The sequence below is a fragment of the Morone saxatilis genome, unplaced genomic scaffold (assembly GCF_004916995.1).
Source record: "Morone saxatilis isolate NCDOM2014 unplaced genomic scaffold, NCSU_SB_2.0 Contig18, whole genome shotgun sequence".
In the NCBI taxonomy this organism is placed as follows: domain Eukaryota; kingdom Metazoa; phylum Chordata; class Actinopteri; family Moronidae; genus Morone; species Morone saxatilis.
Window position 1 is genome coordinate 15176009 of NW_023339740.1, and position 17575 is coordinate 15193583.

Sequence of the window (17575 nt, forward strand, 5' to 3'; positions counted from 1 at the left end):
GTGTTTTTGTGAACCCTAGCCACTGGAGGGAGATGTACACCTTTCAAAGACAACAGCACTATGTTTAGAGCCTGACAGTACAGTAGCTTATCCTTTAGGCAAGCATCTTAATCATACACAAAAGGCAATTTAGGTAGACAGATGGTTTGCACAGCATCTGAATTCATAGATTATATAAAACAACAACTGTGGAAACTAAAATATGCAGGGATTTAGAAGACAGGAAGCAAATATATCAGCAGTACATAGCTGGATATTGTTATTGCTGAGATAAATATGTATTTAAGCTGTGATAGTTAAAAACTCAAACATATGAGAAGAGCTGACACATAGACAAATAGGCTTGATAGTAAGGGGGCAAAGCAGCATTTGTAAAACTGCTTTATAAAGTTGATGAAGATAACAAATGATAGCAATCTAAAGCAACTGACAGGGCTGAATTGATGATTATGTTAACCTTGATGGCATTTAAAAAAAAAAAAAAATCAGGTTTTTTCAGTTAATTCTACTGTAATACCCCACCCCCACTCCACAGAGCTGGGAAAGCAAACTGGGGTTTGAGAGAGCTTAGGAGCGCAGAGGGAGTGAAGGGCGAGGAATAAGATTAATTTTTCTCTCAGGAGGTTGGGTGGGCTGCGGATGGGGGGGGGGGGGGGGGGGACGCTCACTTTGCAGTTGCCGTGGAAAGGACATGATAGTTTGACACTAACAGAGGAGAAGAATGCCTGAAAGGAATATACATTTATCTCGAGGTCCAAATCACAGATTTTATATATCAATATTTTTGTAAAAAGACTGCCAGGAGCTGTGCATCCCAAGAGTCTGCAGCCTAGAAAATACTCATTTACAGGCTAACACTACTTCCTAAACATAGCAAGTAGTGTCACAATGCACAACAAACCACTGCAGACACACTTTACACACTGCAGATCAAACCCACTGCACAAGTTTCCTCTTACCCACTTAGCACACCTAACACAAGGTTTAACACGAAAAAGGAGCCCAGTATGATCAAGCTAACAAAATATATCCAAGGCGTTTCCCATCCGATGGCGTCGTTGACCTACAGGAGCCAAAAGCAGCCGGTAAACAGACAGAAACACATCCAGAAACAGAGAAACTCCGGCCTGAAATCAGGCAGAAGGTCTCTCTGTGCAAAGAGAGGAAGGTGCTTACCCGCTCAACACACCCAAAACCAGATTAAGCACGAAAAAGGAGCCGAAGATCACAAGACTGACAAAGTACACCCATGGAAGCTCAAGGCCCATAGCATCGTTCATCTGGAGGAACAACACCACCATAGAGGAAGGAGCAGAGTTAGAAGAGAGAAAGGAAAGAGTGAAACAGTTAAAAGGTAGAAACTGTCAGAAAAGAAGAGCAGAACAAAAGTTAAACAAAAGCTGCTTTTTCTTCAGGTGAAGAACAATAGAGATCTTGTAGGAATGTTAAAGGTGTCAGGATAGCATTGTGTTATTATTTTCGAGTTGCTGAATGCATTCAATCACTTAGTCAATCAATCATATCAGAGTGGTAAGAGCTGCCTCAGGAAATTATCAGCAGCTTCATCATCAGAATGTCAGTCACATTATTGTGGCGTGTCTGATCTGAGTAGACATTTAAGCTAAAGGCATGTGACAGTCATAGGATATTGAACTGGGAGGGCAGAGCGAGAGAACTCACCCAGTACAGCACGTCCGTCCAGCCCTCCATGGTGATGCACTGAAACACTGTCAGCATGGCAAACAGGAAGTTGTCAAAGTTGGTGATGCCACCGTTGGGACCTTGCCAGCCTTCCCTGCACTCGCTGCCATTGATGGGGCATTGGCGCCCGTGCCCTGAGATCGCACATGGAGCAGGCTCCTCTTCTGCTATCGCATCTACCAAATGAGAGGAAAAAACAGTGTTCGTAATCATCAAAATGTGTTAAGTAGTTGCTGAAAATGACTTCAAACTGGTCCTAAACTACAGGCCGTGGGCCAGATCTGGCACCTTGGACAACTTCGTCAGGCCCTATTGAGTTTACAATTTATTGTTTAGATTAAATTTTTACCTTTAACTTTTTAGCAAGACTGCAAAATTAGTAGATAGGGCTGCACGATATGGTAAAAGATCATATTATTTTGACAAATATTGTGATTGAGATATGATTCACGAATCATCATTTTTGCATTTGCATTTTTGCAAGTTTCATTTTGACTTAAAAAACTGGACTGATAATAGTCATGATGATGTGCAGCTTCTGTGATTTGCATATTGCACTTGGTCATATTGCAATTTTTGATAAATTAATTGTGCAGCCCTGCATTTTGCTTTTCATTTACTCTTCAGCAAACTACGTTTAACTGTAGAACTTAGCATAAACACTTCCTATGACCAGCAGTCCCTTATACTTTCTAAACCTTAAAGAAAGATTGATCTGGAGGACAAGGGAGGTGGATCTGATACATTTTCTACTGAGTGAAAAGTGACTGCCCTGCTCATCTGCAAGGAGAAAGCTTTTAAATATTAATCTAATGAACATGCAGAGCAGTGACATGTACAAGGGAGGGCAAAAACAAACACTGATTTTTTCAGTAACTGACTGTCTAAGCAGCCCCCCCTTGGAGAGAACAACCTGGCCAGTGGCCACCATGTAATTTGAAGAGACTTGCCATTAAAATACACAGGAGAGTGTCCTTTTTGTCATGGAGTTGCAACTCTGATAATGTTTTCAGGGAATTCTTTGTACACCTGTTAAACTGGGCCCACATGCTGCCACGGAGTACAATTACTGAAGGAGAGTACAATTTTTTAGGTACTTTACATAAGTATATCCAATTTATGCTACTTATACACTTCCACACCACTACATTTCAGAGTTGCCATAGTTGCTTTGATTTTACATACAACACATAAGATTACTAATTAAATATAATGCATGGTTACAGATTAAAGGCCCCACAGACCCTCACAGGGGTTTTAAGTTATGTTCCTGAATAGACTTAGTGAGGTTAGAAAACTAACATGAGAGCCCCTGAAGTCCCATTTTTATTTGTGTGTGTAAATTATTATCTTATATTTTCTGGCAATATTTAGGCATTTTTACTCAAGTAGAATTTCAAATGTAATGTACTTGTAAAAGTATTTTCACACTGTTGTGAAATAAATGATCTGAGTACTTCTTCCACTACTAATAATAACGTACACTAGTTTTAAGGTCAGACTGCTTTGACATACTTTAAACTGCTTGTTACAGTAGTCAAAATACAAGATATATAGTCTAGAAAAGCTGACTTGATATTATATGTCAAACAGACAATCAAGAGGGCGTACCTGAGCCAGGAATATAGCAGGTTGCGTGCATTTTACCGATGAAAAGCTCCAGGCCAATAATAGCATAGATGATGATGACAAACAGGACCAGGAGGGCAATGTGAAGAAGAGGGACCATGGCTTTAATGATGGAGTTCAACACCACCTGTAAACCTAAGCAAGGAAATTGCAAAAATATTAACTCCAGATGGTTGAGTGGTTAACCCTGCAGGATCATTTTCTTAGTGTGTTTACTGTCTAAATACAGTTAATAATGGAGGTGGACAACACTCATATTCATTTAAAATAACAATAAAATCATAACTGTATAATTACTGAGTGTTGAAAGTGTTGATTCATGTCATGTCAAGTCATGATTATGATACAATTTTGTTTATCAATAAGAGATGTGAACATACAATATGTGTAAGTCTGGCCTACTTACCTTCCTATTTCCTAGAAGTAGGAAAACTTTTATGAATTAGAAACTAGTTTCAATAAATATTTCAGTACTTCTAGAACCACATACATTTAATAAATGTGTCAGAAGTGTTTACTCTGAGTTTGTTTTTTTTATACCCAGAGTTCATGTCTCTAGGGTGTTGATGTAGATGTTGAATAGATGTTTTTGAAAAACAGTCCTCAGGGATGGTACATAGACCATCTGGACTCGTCATGTGTAACCCTTCAACCTACAATTCACTGGGACTAATAAGACCATTATACAATATGTACAGAAACCATGTGATAAATCTGAGTTAACATGGGTTGTCTGCATGTTGGTACATGAAGCTCAGCAGTTCTCACTACTTACTGGGTACTCCTGAGACCAGCCGCAGGGGTCGCAGCACACGGAAGGCTCGAAGGGCTTTAACATCAAATCCACCTGGTTTACCCCCATGCCCGTGCATTGATGGATGGCTACCTTCTCCATCTTCTTCTACTTTCTCCTCTTTGGTCAAAAGCTCCAAGACAACACTGAAGAGTCTGTCAGAAAATAAAGAAAGAACCCAACACTATAGGCCGGCCACAAGTTTGCATCTAAACTGTTATATTGAATTAGTTTTTGTATTGTCGGACCCAACAAGCAATTTGCAGATGTGACATTTTCTCAGGGAAATTATACTAAACAACTAATAAATAAGTTGCTCACTTGAGAAATGGACTTAAAAGTTAGAATTAATGTTTTGTCCTCGTATGTTCTTATATGTTATCCATTTATTTAATCAATTTGTTTTATTTTTATTGTTGTTTTGCTCTTTACTCATTTGCTGTCATTGTTTTTTTTGTATTGTCTTTTCATGTCTGATATGTCTTCCTCTCTTCACGTTAATCACGTATCTTGCACTACAAATAAAAACAAAACAAAACATTAACTCCCACGTCCCAATTCGATTTTTTTTTAAAATTTTTATTGAATATTGGCTGTGTAAAAGTTCTGTCACAAACCTTTCTGAGACATGTTGCCCTTATAATTCCATCCAGGCTGAGAGCATTTTTATTTTACTGTTGTTGATCCCTCAAAGTATCATTTAGCTGTGAAACTAAAATATAATATGTGTCATCAGTTTACTTTACAACCACCCACAAACCATACTGATATCACCAGGATAAAGTGGATTAATAAGAGTACTACACATATATTAAAGACAATGCAACAATAATGTAGATAGAGTAAAAACACTAATGGTAGGTTACACTACACGTCTTCATAGCAGCTTCTTTAAGACCTGACAAAATAATTGTTAATTATTTTCAGTATAAAGCCCAGTTACAAGTATACAAACAGCAGATAAATAGAGTCCAAGAACTGTTTCCTACTGTTGTCGCAAAGTGAAATCAGCAGTGAACGAATCTCTCACCATGAGAGCGGACACTTCATTACAGTCAGTTAGACATTCCTCACCTAGCCACGAGGGGAAATCATCTTGACACATCACATCAAAGCTGTGGACTAAAAGCAGTGAATGAAGCTGCCGATAGGGGCTGGAGGGAGATCTGAGGGCCTATAAGCGCAGTCTGCTGAGACTTATGACCGACCGCCTGCCACTCTGGTTTCCTTACTCATCCATATTCAAAAGAAAACAATCGTTCACATATCGACACATTTCTTACTGAATATACCTGAGGATAACCACTTTCATAAAAGTGATACATCAGGTTTCTTTAGCAGTCGAGCTGGATTACTTCAGTATGTCTCTTAAGGAAACATACAAGTAGTTTTAAATGTTTTAGCCCATTTCTTTCTACAGTTTATGACATCCATTGTATTTCTTTACTGTAAAACAATCAATTAGCAGACTCTTGAAACTATTTTTAACTAACTTTCCTGAGTCTAATTATTGATTTTGACACTGTACAGTAAAAAAGTAACTTGCTTCATACAAAATAAGAAAATGTACCTCCAGATATATAAAACTGTATAACGTATATTTGATGTTGACATATGATCATATCTAACTCTTCAGCTGCTGAATGCTCCAATATGTTGACACATTGTTTCTCTTACAGTGGTTATATATGAGCATTTCGCTGTCTGGTGGGGCTGCAAACAACATTAGTAGAATGGTGAGAGGGAACCAAAACAGTAAAAGCTGTAAAATCAAAACAATGAGATAAAATGCACAAAACGCTCTATATGTGTGTTTTTCTCACAACAAACCTTTCACATTACATATAGACATTTAATCCATTGTTAATATAAAAATATTTAATAGATTAATCCAGCTTTAAGCATACATTATGTGTAGTTTAAGAGCTTTAAACCCACTGACAAAACTCTCATAATTCACCTATCACAAGTCTATCTCATAATTACTCAACTCTAACTACCCTCAAAATTTTAAATGTACCTTTTTTACTGAAATTCACTAAATGTCCTTTTACATGACCTTCATGTTACCTTTTTCTTTGTTGCAAAGCCAATTTACATTTCTGACACCCATGTTTTTAAAATATTTCTCCCCACAAAAAGAAAAGAGGCTTTAACTGTAACATTATACCTTACAAGCCTTAGATGTTTTTCTTTCATTTCAACCATTTTTTGTCTATGGAGAGCATGACGGAATAAAATATGTTTCAAGCCCTGCATAAAGCACAGCTGAATCCTCAAGCCCCTATGACCTTTTCCTAACCTTTATTACACCATAACGTGACCTGCTACAAGACACACAAACACATCGAAGGCTGTTGTAAAATGGACTGGACATTGAACTCTGACATGAATTCATAAAGCCCTTCCAGATCTGTATTTACACAGCTATATGTTGACAAAAGACACTGACAGTATTATTTCAGTGTGGCAGTTCAGTGATTTAGCAGCAACAGTCACTCTTCATAGCAGGAGCAGCCGTCCTTGCATTTGACTGCATGGCATATCAACGCTGCATGCTGCATACAGACAGAGATCTGACCCAGCTACCCACTGGACTGTGTGTGTTAGAGGAGAGAAAGAGGGAGGAGAGGGAGGAAGAAAAGAGAATCTGCGATAAGGATGAAGATAACAAGAGTAGAGTGTTTACAGGAGATAGGAATGAGGGCAGAATGAGGTGGGGAAGTGTAAAGCATGAAGTAGATGCATTTGAGAGATCAAAATGGAAGGTGGAAGTATAAGAAAGAGACAAAGCAGAGCAGGATGGGAGAGTGTGAGCGAAAGACAGTCAGTGAGAGGAGAGGAAAGAGAAAAATGGGAGGGAGTGTTGGAGAAGAGATGAAGTATGGAGAGATGGTGACTCACTCCAGTGGTGGAAAAGCTCTGATTTATTCTCTCTGTCTTTTCTGGGTCATATACTGTGGGTGTATGAGGGTCTCTATTAGCACTTGGCCGCATGGAGCAGAGGCTTAAGCAACTTTAACTTTAACACTGACTGTCTCTCAGAAACACTGTAAACTGCAACTGTCAAACTGAGATGAAAGTAAAACTCCAAACGTCAGACTAAAATAACAAAACCTCATGACGCAGTCTGCAAAAGAACGCGCTGTTTGGATCTGCTGGCGTGATGCCCACCGTAGTAGGCAATTAATTCAACATATAAGACATTTTGTTAGACTTACCCTATGACGACAATGACGAAATCCAGCATGTTCCAACCGTTTCGCACATACGCGTTCTGGTGCATCACCAAACCATAAGCGATAATCTTCAGAAAGGTCTCAATTGTGAAAATGATGAGGAAGGCATACTCAACCGTTTCCTGTGGCACACAGAAAAAAAAGAGAACAATAGACCTTTAATAGAAAGCAGATATAATGGATAATCATAAAAATGCATGAGCATGGTATTAATGCTGTGCTTTTGGTGGACAACACACAGAGGCACAAACAAGGAAGCACAGATAAAGAAATAAATCCAGCTTTGTAGTCAAGTAAAGACAAAGCAACTGTTTGTGGGAATACCAGGGACAACAATGCAAATAAGTCCAAGACCTTAAGTGTACTTTATTCCAATCTACAGAGCTATCTTTGTGTACAGATAGAGTTACAAATACATAATTGCTTTTAAATTCCCATTTTATGCTGTTATTCCCTAACTTCACATATTTCTATAGCTACTTGTTACATCTATGACAAAATATGATACGTTTTAAAGATATATTGGAATGTCAATAAACCAAACCGAACTAGCAAAGGTGCATGTTGTTACACAAATACAAAGTCAGAGTGACGGCTGCAGTGAGAAAGGTCGAGCTTGTTGAATTTACATAGGAGGATGACAATCTAGTTCACCAGTGTGACATGTTGATTTTCTTTTACATGTGAAAGTCAAATCAATCAACATTGTTTAACCAGAGCAGCAAAATCTCCCTTTGTCCTGACCTCATTCTTATCTGATCTGGTTCTCACACTTTCCAACACTTCACACATCACATATTCACACAACACCATGAAAACCATGACAATATGATAAACTTGTGCTAGGTGCAAAGGAACATTCAGAGTTTCAAAGAAAGGTAATCATCAGTGGTTTTATTTAGTTTCATGTAACCTCCAGAGGCAAGAAGTAATACAGTATGAATACTTTGTTACTGTACTTTTTTTGTTGTTTTTTCCGGTATCTGTACTAACAAACATAACATAACAAGATGAAACAGACAAGAGAGGGAGAAACAGCCACTAACTAATGTCTTCCAGGGAAACCAAGAGAGTACTTTTACTTTTATACTGTGAGTACATTCTGCATTTTTAAATAAAGAAGTTGAATTAGTACTTTTACTGGAGTCTTGTTTTACACACGTATCTGCGCTTTTACTCGAGTAAAGAATGTGTGTACCTCTGTCACCTCTGGTAACCTCAAAATGAGAGTGAAAAGACCAGAAGCTGTTCTGACACACCAAACCAACCATGCAATAACTTTAAAAGACGGTTCAACGTTTTGCATTTGAACACACAACGAATACACCTGACCACTTAATGCCTGTACCTTGTGAATAACTAGTCAGTAGTCTGTGCTTGTAATCCAACAAGAAGAAAACAAAACTTTTTCTTATTTCCTTAGAATTTTAACTGATAATATGTGACATTAAGGTAAAAACTTGCTTGGCTAAGTAATCAGTAATCTTTTGCAACTCAGCATTGTGCCATTGTTGAAGAAAAAAAAGGCAAAGGCACAAATAAGGATAAAAATGGCACTAAATGGGTAAACACTGATTCACTAGGCCCAACAACCAGTTCTGTTGCTCGCCGATGCATGAAGGTAAAAAGGGACAAACGCACTTTGAATAAAATGACTGTTTTTAGAGGGTATGCAGAGATTAGAACCAGTGATGTAACTCAGCAGTGCGCCATTCTCCGGTTGTTTCAAAGACAGGCAGAGCACAGGAACATCAAGGTTGAGGTCGATTGGGAGAGAAGCGGACACACACATAGCTAGATAAAAGCACACATGGCTAGATAGAATCACACGTAGCTAGATAAAGGTGGTATGTGGATGTTGGTGCAGTGAAATGTGTGAGATGCTGGAGGTGGACACACAACACAGAGTGACTCAGCCGTTTAGGACAGTCCTGGGACCTCCCTGGAGATATGAAACCATAGAGGCCCTCTTCATCCTTTATGCATGAGGCAGGTCAACATACAACTCTTGCACACAAGCTGGTATTCGTAATATTCGCCTGTCAACACTCATTTAACTTTTCACACGGGATGCCCTTTAGGTTCTTATACTACACAATAGAAAACAAATTCTAAAAGCCACACACATACACATATATATTATTATATACATAATAACCTTTCGCGCCTAAGGGAGTCCTTAATCCCCTCCTCTGTGTTCTCTGCGGACACCATAAATGCAAGAGCACTGTGGGCTGCGGGTCTCGTTTTCCCAACAGTTTACTGCAGATTGTGAGAAGCACTTAGCCCACAATAAGAGACATGGGCCTCTTTGTTACTGAAGTAAAAGGTTGAGTTAAGCTTACGGCTGCTGCCTCTATGACAGAGCAAGCTTGGGGGGCCACAGGGAGCAGAGAGAACGGATTCACACGAGGACAGAAGAAAAGAGGCATTTATAGACCAAAAGGACCAATAATAAACTGCTGCTGCAGTAAAAAAAAAAAAGGCTTTAGTTAGGTTGTTAACAAGTGCAAATAAGCAACGGTTCTTCCCCATGTCTTTTTATATGCTTGCCAAAGATCTATCAAAGAAGTACCATCATGTGGGCACACTCTAAATATGAATTTAGAATAATAATAATATAATACTTTCTCCTGAGTGGTCGACAAAAGTAATTGAATGATAATTTTAAAGATACTGAAATTAGCATGTAAAAGATTGTCGGAACACTTTTAGCTTTCCAAGCCTATATAAAACAAATGTATGCAAATTGCCACTTCCTGGTTCGTGAAAAGCATGTTAAATATAACAGCAAATGATAACCATTCCCTCTCAATTAAGCACCAATTTATTCAATCATCAGCAGAATAGAAAGAGGGAGAGCAGAAATAGAAAGAGGGAGAGACACAGAGAGAGAGAGGAAAGAGGCCTTTGTGGATGACCATAAATATCTCTAACTCATCTTTACTTTATTGGTGCTGTAAAGAGACTTACTGTACCATGTTTCCTCATATGTTTCCTCATACAGTAGATGCATTGTATCGGAAGTGAATACGATCACTTCACTTGCCGCTGTTCTCTTAGGTATACATCACAACATGATATCACGCATACACAGACGCGTGCATACACAGCTCCTGTTTATGTCCTAAAATGCACACAAACAGCACATCATTAAACATGATAAAAGCAGGATACCATACGGCATCATGCACGCTCCTCCTCAACCCCCACAGCCATATAGGCCCTCCCCTGCGACAGTGTTCATGTCTACAGGCACAACCCAGTTCATCTCACACACTCACAGAGCTCAGATCACCGTATGACAAAGGATGCTAACCGTGCATTCTTCTACATAACTTGCCATATGACCGAGCCATGCGGACAGCGGTAATGTAAACCTATTAAGGGTTCAGATGGTCCTGTGTGCAATGCTTATGAGACTGCACACAGAAAATCACCAATTAAGATTTTAATAAGGAGTGAAAATGGAGTCATAAAATTACAATAAAACAGCTTGTCTTTCTATTACAGCATCATTATAATTTATTATCTAAATAAAGCCAGTTTCAAATGCAGCCTCCTAAGTGAGACCAGGAGTATTAACACTAATCATAGCTCTAAAATATGTTCAATTCAATATATATTCAAATAAATTCAACATGAAACTTTGCTTGAATATTTGCTGTTGCTTCTACACCAGCCATATACCAGCCCCTAATCAAGTCAAGTAATTTTATTTGTATAGCCCAATATCACAATTCACAAATACAGCATACAACACGCTGTATCCTCAGACCTTTGATTCGCATAAGGAATAAATACACAAAATGTGTGCACAGAATATACAAACAGTAAAATTATAGTATGGACAATCAGGATGACAAACAGTAACAGTAATGATATATATTATATATTATATATATATATATATGATATATAAAAACTTTTTCTGCAGAGGTTACTAGATGGAAATAACCCCCTAAATAAAGCTAGAGCCTGAGACGTATAGTACCTCTAAAGCTCACTAATTAATACCTTATATCTTGTTAATTTAATCTGTACAAAAAACAAAATGTAGAAACAAACAGTGGTTTTGGGTACTTAGTGCTGTTTTTTTTAAATATATATGTTCATTTATGAGTTTTGGGGGGGGGGTAGAATTATTTGTTTCACTTTTGGACGGAGCCAGGCTGTTTCCCCTGATTCCAGTTTTTGTGATAATCTAAATGGCTGCTGGTATTAGCTTCATATTTAACATTCAGACATGACAGCAATATGCATCTTCTAACTTAACTCTGAGCAAAACAACACCAATATTCATATTTTGTATTTATTTTTTTACAGTAAGATGCAGAAAAACAAACAGAGAATACAGAGCAACATTAAAGAGAGAGGTCAAGCTTCAGTTGTCTTGACGGTTTGCTACATTTTAGTGTGGACCTACCACAAAAAAGATTAATATGAAAGGATAAATTTAACCTGTATAAAGATTGAACCTAACCAAATCGGATGTCAAGGTTAATCTTTATCACTTTAATCTCACAATGAGACAGTCATTCAACTGTAAATGACAGTAAATTACATTAAGAGGAACCAGAGTAGGCCCGTACTGTATGAAGTAGTATGTTTGCCTTACTCTTCCTGTACAGAGACACATGACAAACAATCTTAGAATTAAAAATAATATAATCAAGAAAAATTCTTATAGATACCAATATACCAACATGTTAAAAACTTGACATTGCAATTTCCCAAAGCCCAAAGTCAAATTTAATGCAGTCCAACAGTCCAAACCCCAAATTTATTCAGTTCTTAAGTGTAGAGAAATATGAAAAAAATAGAAATTATTCATATTTGAGAGGCTGGAACTAAAAAATTTCATTCATTCCTTTCCTATCAAACAAGTAACCCATTAAAGGACTAACCGTTGCAGCTCTAATATTCTGTATTCATTCTCTTGACCACCTGAGTGCTACTACATGTGCGTGTATAGAAAGCCACATCTGAGCGTGTGGCGGCGAGCCCACGGTCACGAGTCAGAGTGACATCATGCATGTTTGAAAACTGAGTGCGACCAGAGCGCTTACAAGCAGAGCAAACACAACAAACAACAAGCAATAATACCAATGTCAACGCAAGCCATATATAGAACAGTATAGAGTACACACACTCCACAACCACAACACAGCAGCCAATACAAACTCTGCAGTTATCAGCCATGGGACAGTTTGAGAGCAGATATCTGAGTGTCACAGAAATGTTATAATGTCATTTTGCATCCGATTGTGCACATAATGAGCAGACATATATTCTGTAGGACTTCTAGCATCACTCTTCTGCTACATCTCCCTCCCCCATGCTCTCTCCATCTCCCGCTAACTCTCTTTCCTTCCCCTTGTCTGTATAGATCAGTCAGTGCCATCCAGCCAAGCCAGGGGGGTGAGGGCAGCCAGCATTTAGTGCTTCTTCGCCGCCTACTCTTTGCAGGTTTGCACAGTAAATAAGTGTGCTTGAGCGTGCAGTCTATATTGGGATGCCTGTTCAAGTGTGTGTTATGCATGGGGTTTGTGTTTATCTTGAGCATCTTTGAATAAGGCCCGCTACATGTACATTACCAGCTGATCATATAATTTCACATTTTATCAGTTTTTAAATAAATATTTCCTGCTATTTCTCATCAGGAAATAGTAAAATTTATTTACAGGATTTCATCCATGTTTCTACATTGGTTTTATAGTTCAAATGTGTTTCATGCTCAACTATCGACTAAATCCAACAATAAAACAATAACAGCAGTGACAAAATGTCTTGTTTCCACTTGAATGCATAAAATTTAAATCCAGGAAATGACTTTACAAAATAAAACATAATGTACCGCACATCTGTTCTTATACCATGTTCTTAACCGCTCTATATTCTCGTGCACGTGTGTCTGTATGTGCAGTATATGTCTTTGTGTATAGTATACGTGTACACACAAGTTTAGGTGTATGTTTGTGTGTGTGTATGTGAAGTACTGTGGGGGCGGGCAGGAGTGAGGATGTGGATGTCACTCTGCCAAGGAAAACACTTCTAGTGCAGGTCATCCAAAGTATACCCACACTACCGAGTGAATGTCTTCACAAAGAAAGAAAACATCACACTGATTATTTGTTGCATAAGCTTAGTGATATATTAGTTTTGCTCTAAAGTTATACAATTGGCACAGGATTGAACAGCGATGTAGTCGTTGGATCGAGTTTTGTAAAATGCTGTAGTTGTCACAGACCAGAGAGTTTGGCTTACACAGTAATGCCTCAGTGCAGTATCACTTTTCTTTCCACTGTATTTTAAAACAGTGTACGATACAGCACAACCTGTGCAGAGCAGCCATGTGTCAGCCAAGAGGATTCAATCTGTTGAGGTTGTAAAGAGGGTTTTAAAGTTTAGATAGTGGTGTGTGGACTGAGCTCCTTAACGAAATCATAAAAAGCTTGTGCCAGTGTATGCATGTGATAAATAATGAATCTGCAACCTGAATGCTGCAGCACCAGATGGGGAATAAAGCATTTTCATGTGTTCTCATTTTAGTCAAGTATGTATGGACACACACACACACACACACACACAATAACTCAAATTAAAATTAAAATTACAAAGGTAAAGACTTATGATCCCCTGTTCTTCCCTCTCTTGTTTGTTTCTTTGTAGTATCATTTGCAAAGTGTACCTGTGAATCTGTAATAACACATATCAGTGCCTGCAGATGTGTTTCCATGTAAGGAAGAACATATGACATATAGCAGCTACCATGGCAACCAAAACAAAGGCTGAACTCAGGAAATTGAAGTAAGATCCCAAAAGCCAAACTTCGGCTCTTCAGCTCGACGCCACATGTCAGCCAATGAGCTCGGCTCTTAAGTTTTATTGAATTTTCTATTTTGTAGCTTTTGACTCAAGCAGGCTGTGGACAAGGCTAGGCTTAAGACAAATATATTTTAACTCTTCATGCAGTAAATACAGTATGAGCACTGATGTGAAATGACTATATCAGCATGACATGATTAGGAGATCACTATCAGGAAGATAAAAACGTGTACAGGTGTCTCCATCTCGCTGTCTGGGTTTGCAACGTCTCTTTATTGTTCAGTCTACAAGAGCTATTCACATTTTGATTTGGTGTCATCCTCAGTTATCATGCCTCGCATGTTAAATTCATCTCTCTCACTCTGTCGAGTTCAGTCTACCTCACGCACACAGGCCCAATCTCACACACACACACCCACACACACACACACACACACTAGGAAAGTCAGCCAAGTAAAAATACAAATAAATATTTGAGTAGAATAATTAAAGTTTAGGTTTAATTTCATATGATGAAATATATACATCTGTTCATTTCATATAAGTAGAATATAAGGACGTATTATGCTACTTATTATTGTATCTCTGTATATGGTACAACCAATATAATGTATGTTTTAATGCCATGACCCAATCAGTCGGTTGCACACAAAAGAAAATTGTCCAGCTTTCTGTGAGTGCTTACTCACTCAATGAGGTGTTCAGTAAATGTACAAACAAATCTTTAACAACAAATCTTCAAAGTGAACTGACTGTACTGAATCACCACTGTTACCAAAAAACTCACTTTCATCGGTGACTGAAAGCAACGTTGTTAGCTCAGCCATGACACACTACGTTACTTCCTCATTAAAAGCCTATTAAAAGACTGAAAACCACAGAAACAATCATAGCTCTGTTGTTAATAATAGGCTGCTGAGTTATTAACCTTATGTACAGTGCTTGTATCGGCTAGTTTTCTACTGAACTGAATGTGACACACAAACAGACTGGATATACAGTTAAACTACATATGGTTACTGAAGTGCATTTGAACGGTGATGCAACCTTAGCTTAAAAAAAGTTTTGTTTTGTCATCTCCTGTGTGTGGAGAAGTACCCACACCTGAGAGAAGCTATTCATCATAAAATAGGTGTGCATAGGTGAGCAAAGTAACAGGACATGACATTCCTAATGCAAACTGGGAACAAGCCGAAAACAGATTTAACAACTGTTATTCATGGATTATTAAAGTTGCATTGCACTACTGCTTACGTACTATGTGCACACTACAATATAATGGGTGTACAATTTCACAACAGTTTTACTTGCATACTATTATCTATTTTTACATTATTTGGACATTTTTACATTATACCTTTCATTTTTCGGATAGTCGCAGAAGAACAAAAACAACGTGAAACCAGGAGGAAAGTATCGGGGATTGTTGCAACATGGACCTTTTCTCTATTAACACACAAGGACTCAATTACTGGTGCACTGTTGCAAATGCTAACTGCACTAGCTAGTGAGCAGTCCTATTAGCTATTAGCTGACTGGGAGCTTGAAGGACAGGGAGAGTTACTAGTGTAGGTGCGGGAAACCCAGCAGAGAATACAGCTAACGAACGGTGCCGGAATCAATGACAGAACCAGAGCGGACCAACAGAGGCTGGCTGATTTACAGCGGCTCCAAACAGAACTAGTCCGACTCTGGGGGGGAAAACGCTGGCGGGTTGAGGCAGCGACAGGAGAGGCAATTTGTAAGACACTGTCAACATTATAAATCATCCAACGTATGAAGTCAATGAGTGTTTTTATGAAAATGGAAGTTATTTATTGCCTGTTTTGAACAGTTGTTGTTGTTATTTCCCCTTAAGAAGGCCTGTTTGATGCACACACAGCGGACATGCTCTGCTGTTGTAATTTATCATGGCTGCACTTTCACACTGCAACCACACACAGATCTGACTCCCTCTTGACTCTCCCTTTCTCTGCCTCTCCCTCACTTAACACACACACACACAAACACACTCTCACACTTGCACACACATGCAGAAATACACATTCAAGATAACAAGCAGGGACAGTGCTAGTGTGAGCCACAAATGAGCAGTTACGTTAAGTGACTAAACACATACTTCTACCATCATCTCTATGGGAGTCCACAGTCCAGACGTTGCTGTTTGTGCCAGCCATTACACACACACACACACACACACGCTTAAACACACACACACACAGCCAACTGTTTTATCCATGACACACGTATACATTTACACTCCTCTTTACACATGCAACCAAAACACTGGCACATGAACCTTAGCAGCACTCCTCATACGGAAATATATGTTCCCAGAGACTACCATTAACACATCAAATAAAGATTAACAGCAACATTAGTAACTTTCCATTCTTTGAATATATAATATACACTGTTTAACAACATTAGGGAAATAGTGCAGTAGAAAATAGATGTATAATATGTGTTTGTTTATGACTATAAAGCTGGTGCGTAGGTAACATCAAGTGTGCAGAGTGTAAATTCCTACTTTTACACATTCCTAATCTTGATCTAAAATAAAAAATAAACAACAATAACAACAATATCTGCATCCTTAAAACAGGTTGAAAAAGGAAGATATTATGGAGGCGCTGACTATTATCAGATGTGTCGGTAAAAAGCTTGCTGCTGCATTGTGCTTCTGAAAATCTTTGACAAGAACCAGAGCAATCTGATGGATGCCTCAAGTGGCTGTTTGTCACACTGAAGCACTTGGAGACTGTGATCAGTCAACAGGCATTGGCTGCAAGTCACATATTTGGCACTGTGATGGTTGTTGGTATGTATTTACATCAGAAATTACTTCTTCTTTGTTAGTAGTTGCTCATTTTGGGGTATACCGTTTGTGCATTTCACGCTTATAACAGAGCTACATACAAATGCAACAAATATTACCAATACTCTGCTAAAGCATGGCCTTTGTCTCGTTGTGTTACAGGCCTGAGAGTTCATCGAAGTTGGTGTTAAATTGTTCATATGTGAATTGACCGTAGATGTAAGCTTTAGGGGATAACTAATGATAGATCTGTGTGATGAATGATGGAATAACTGATGGTAATGTATATTAAGACAAGCATATGGTGCGTGACTTTGGAGGATAACACTTTTATGTTGTACATGAGTTCTATTCAGCATTGTGTGAGACTTGCAATCATGTTAATTAATAAAATTAACATAAAATATTTCTACAAAGTCTGCCAGCTGATAAAAGATCTCTTCTGTCTAATTGCGTCATGGTAGAAAAAACAGTACCATTACAATACTTGAAGATGACAACCATGTAGCTGTCACCATGTAGCTGCAATTTCCCAGCTTGGGATCAATAAAGTCTGTCTGTCTGTCT

At 38.4% G+C, this 17575-nt stretch overlaps 1 protein-coding gene across 1 annotated transcript in view; it reads right to left on the reverse strand.

Moving 5' to 3' along the window:
- Positions 1-17575, reverse strand: part of cacna1da (calcium channel, voltage-dependent, L type, alpha 1D subunit, a) — a 58690-nt gene that overhangs the window by 34676 nt on the left and 6439 nt on the right. Inside the window, exons 3-7 of the mRNA XM_035662634.1 lie at positions 7345-7484; positions 4106-4278; positions 3313-3465; positions 1681-1877; positions 1177-1280 (exon numbers count right to left, since the gene is read on the reverse strand). Coding sequence (XP_035518527.1) covers positions 1177-1280; positions 1681-1877; positions 3313-3465; positions 4106-4278; positions 7345-7484 — 767 coding nt within the window. The remainder of the gene's footprint in view (positions 1-1176; positions 1281-1680; positions 1878-3312; positions 3466-4105; positions 4279-7344; positions 7485-17575) is intronic.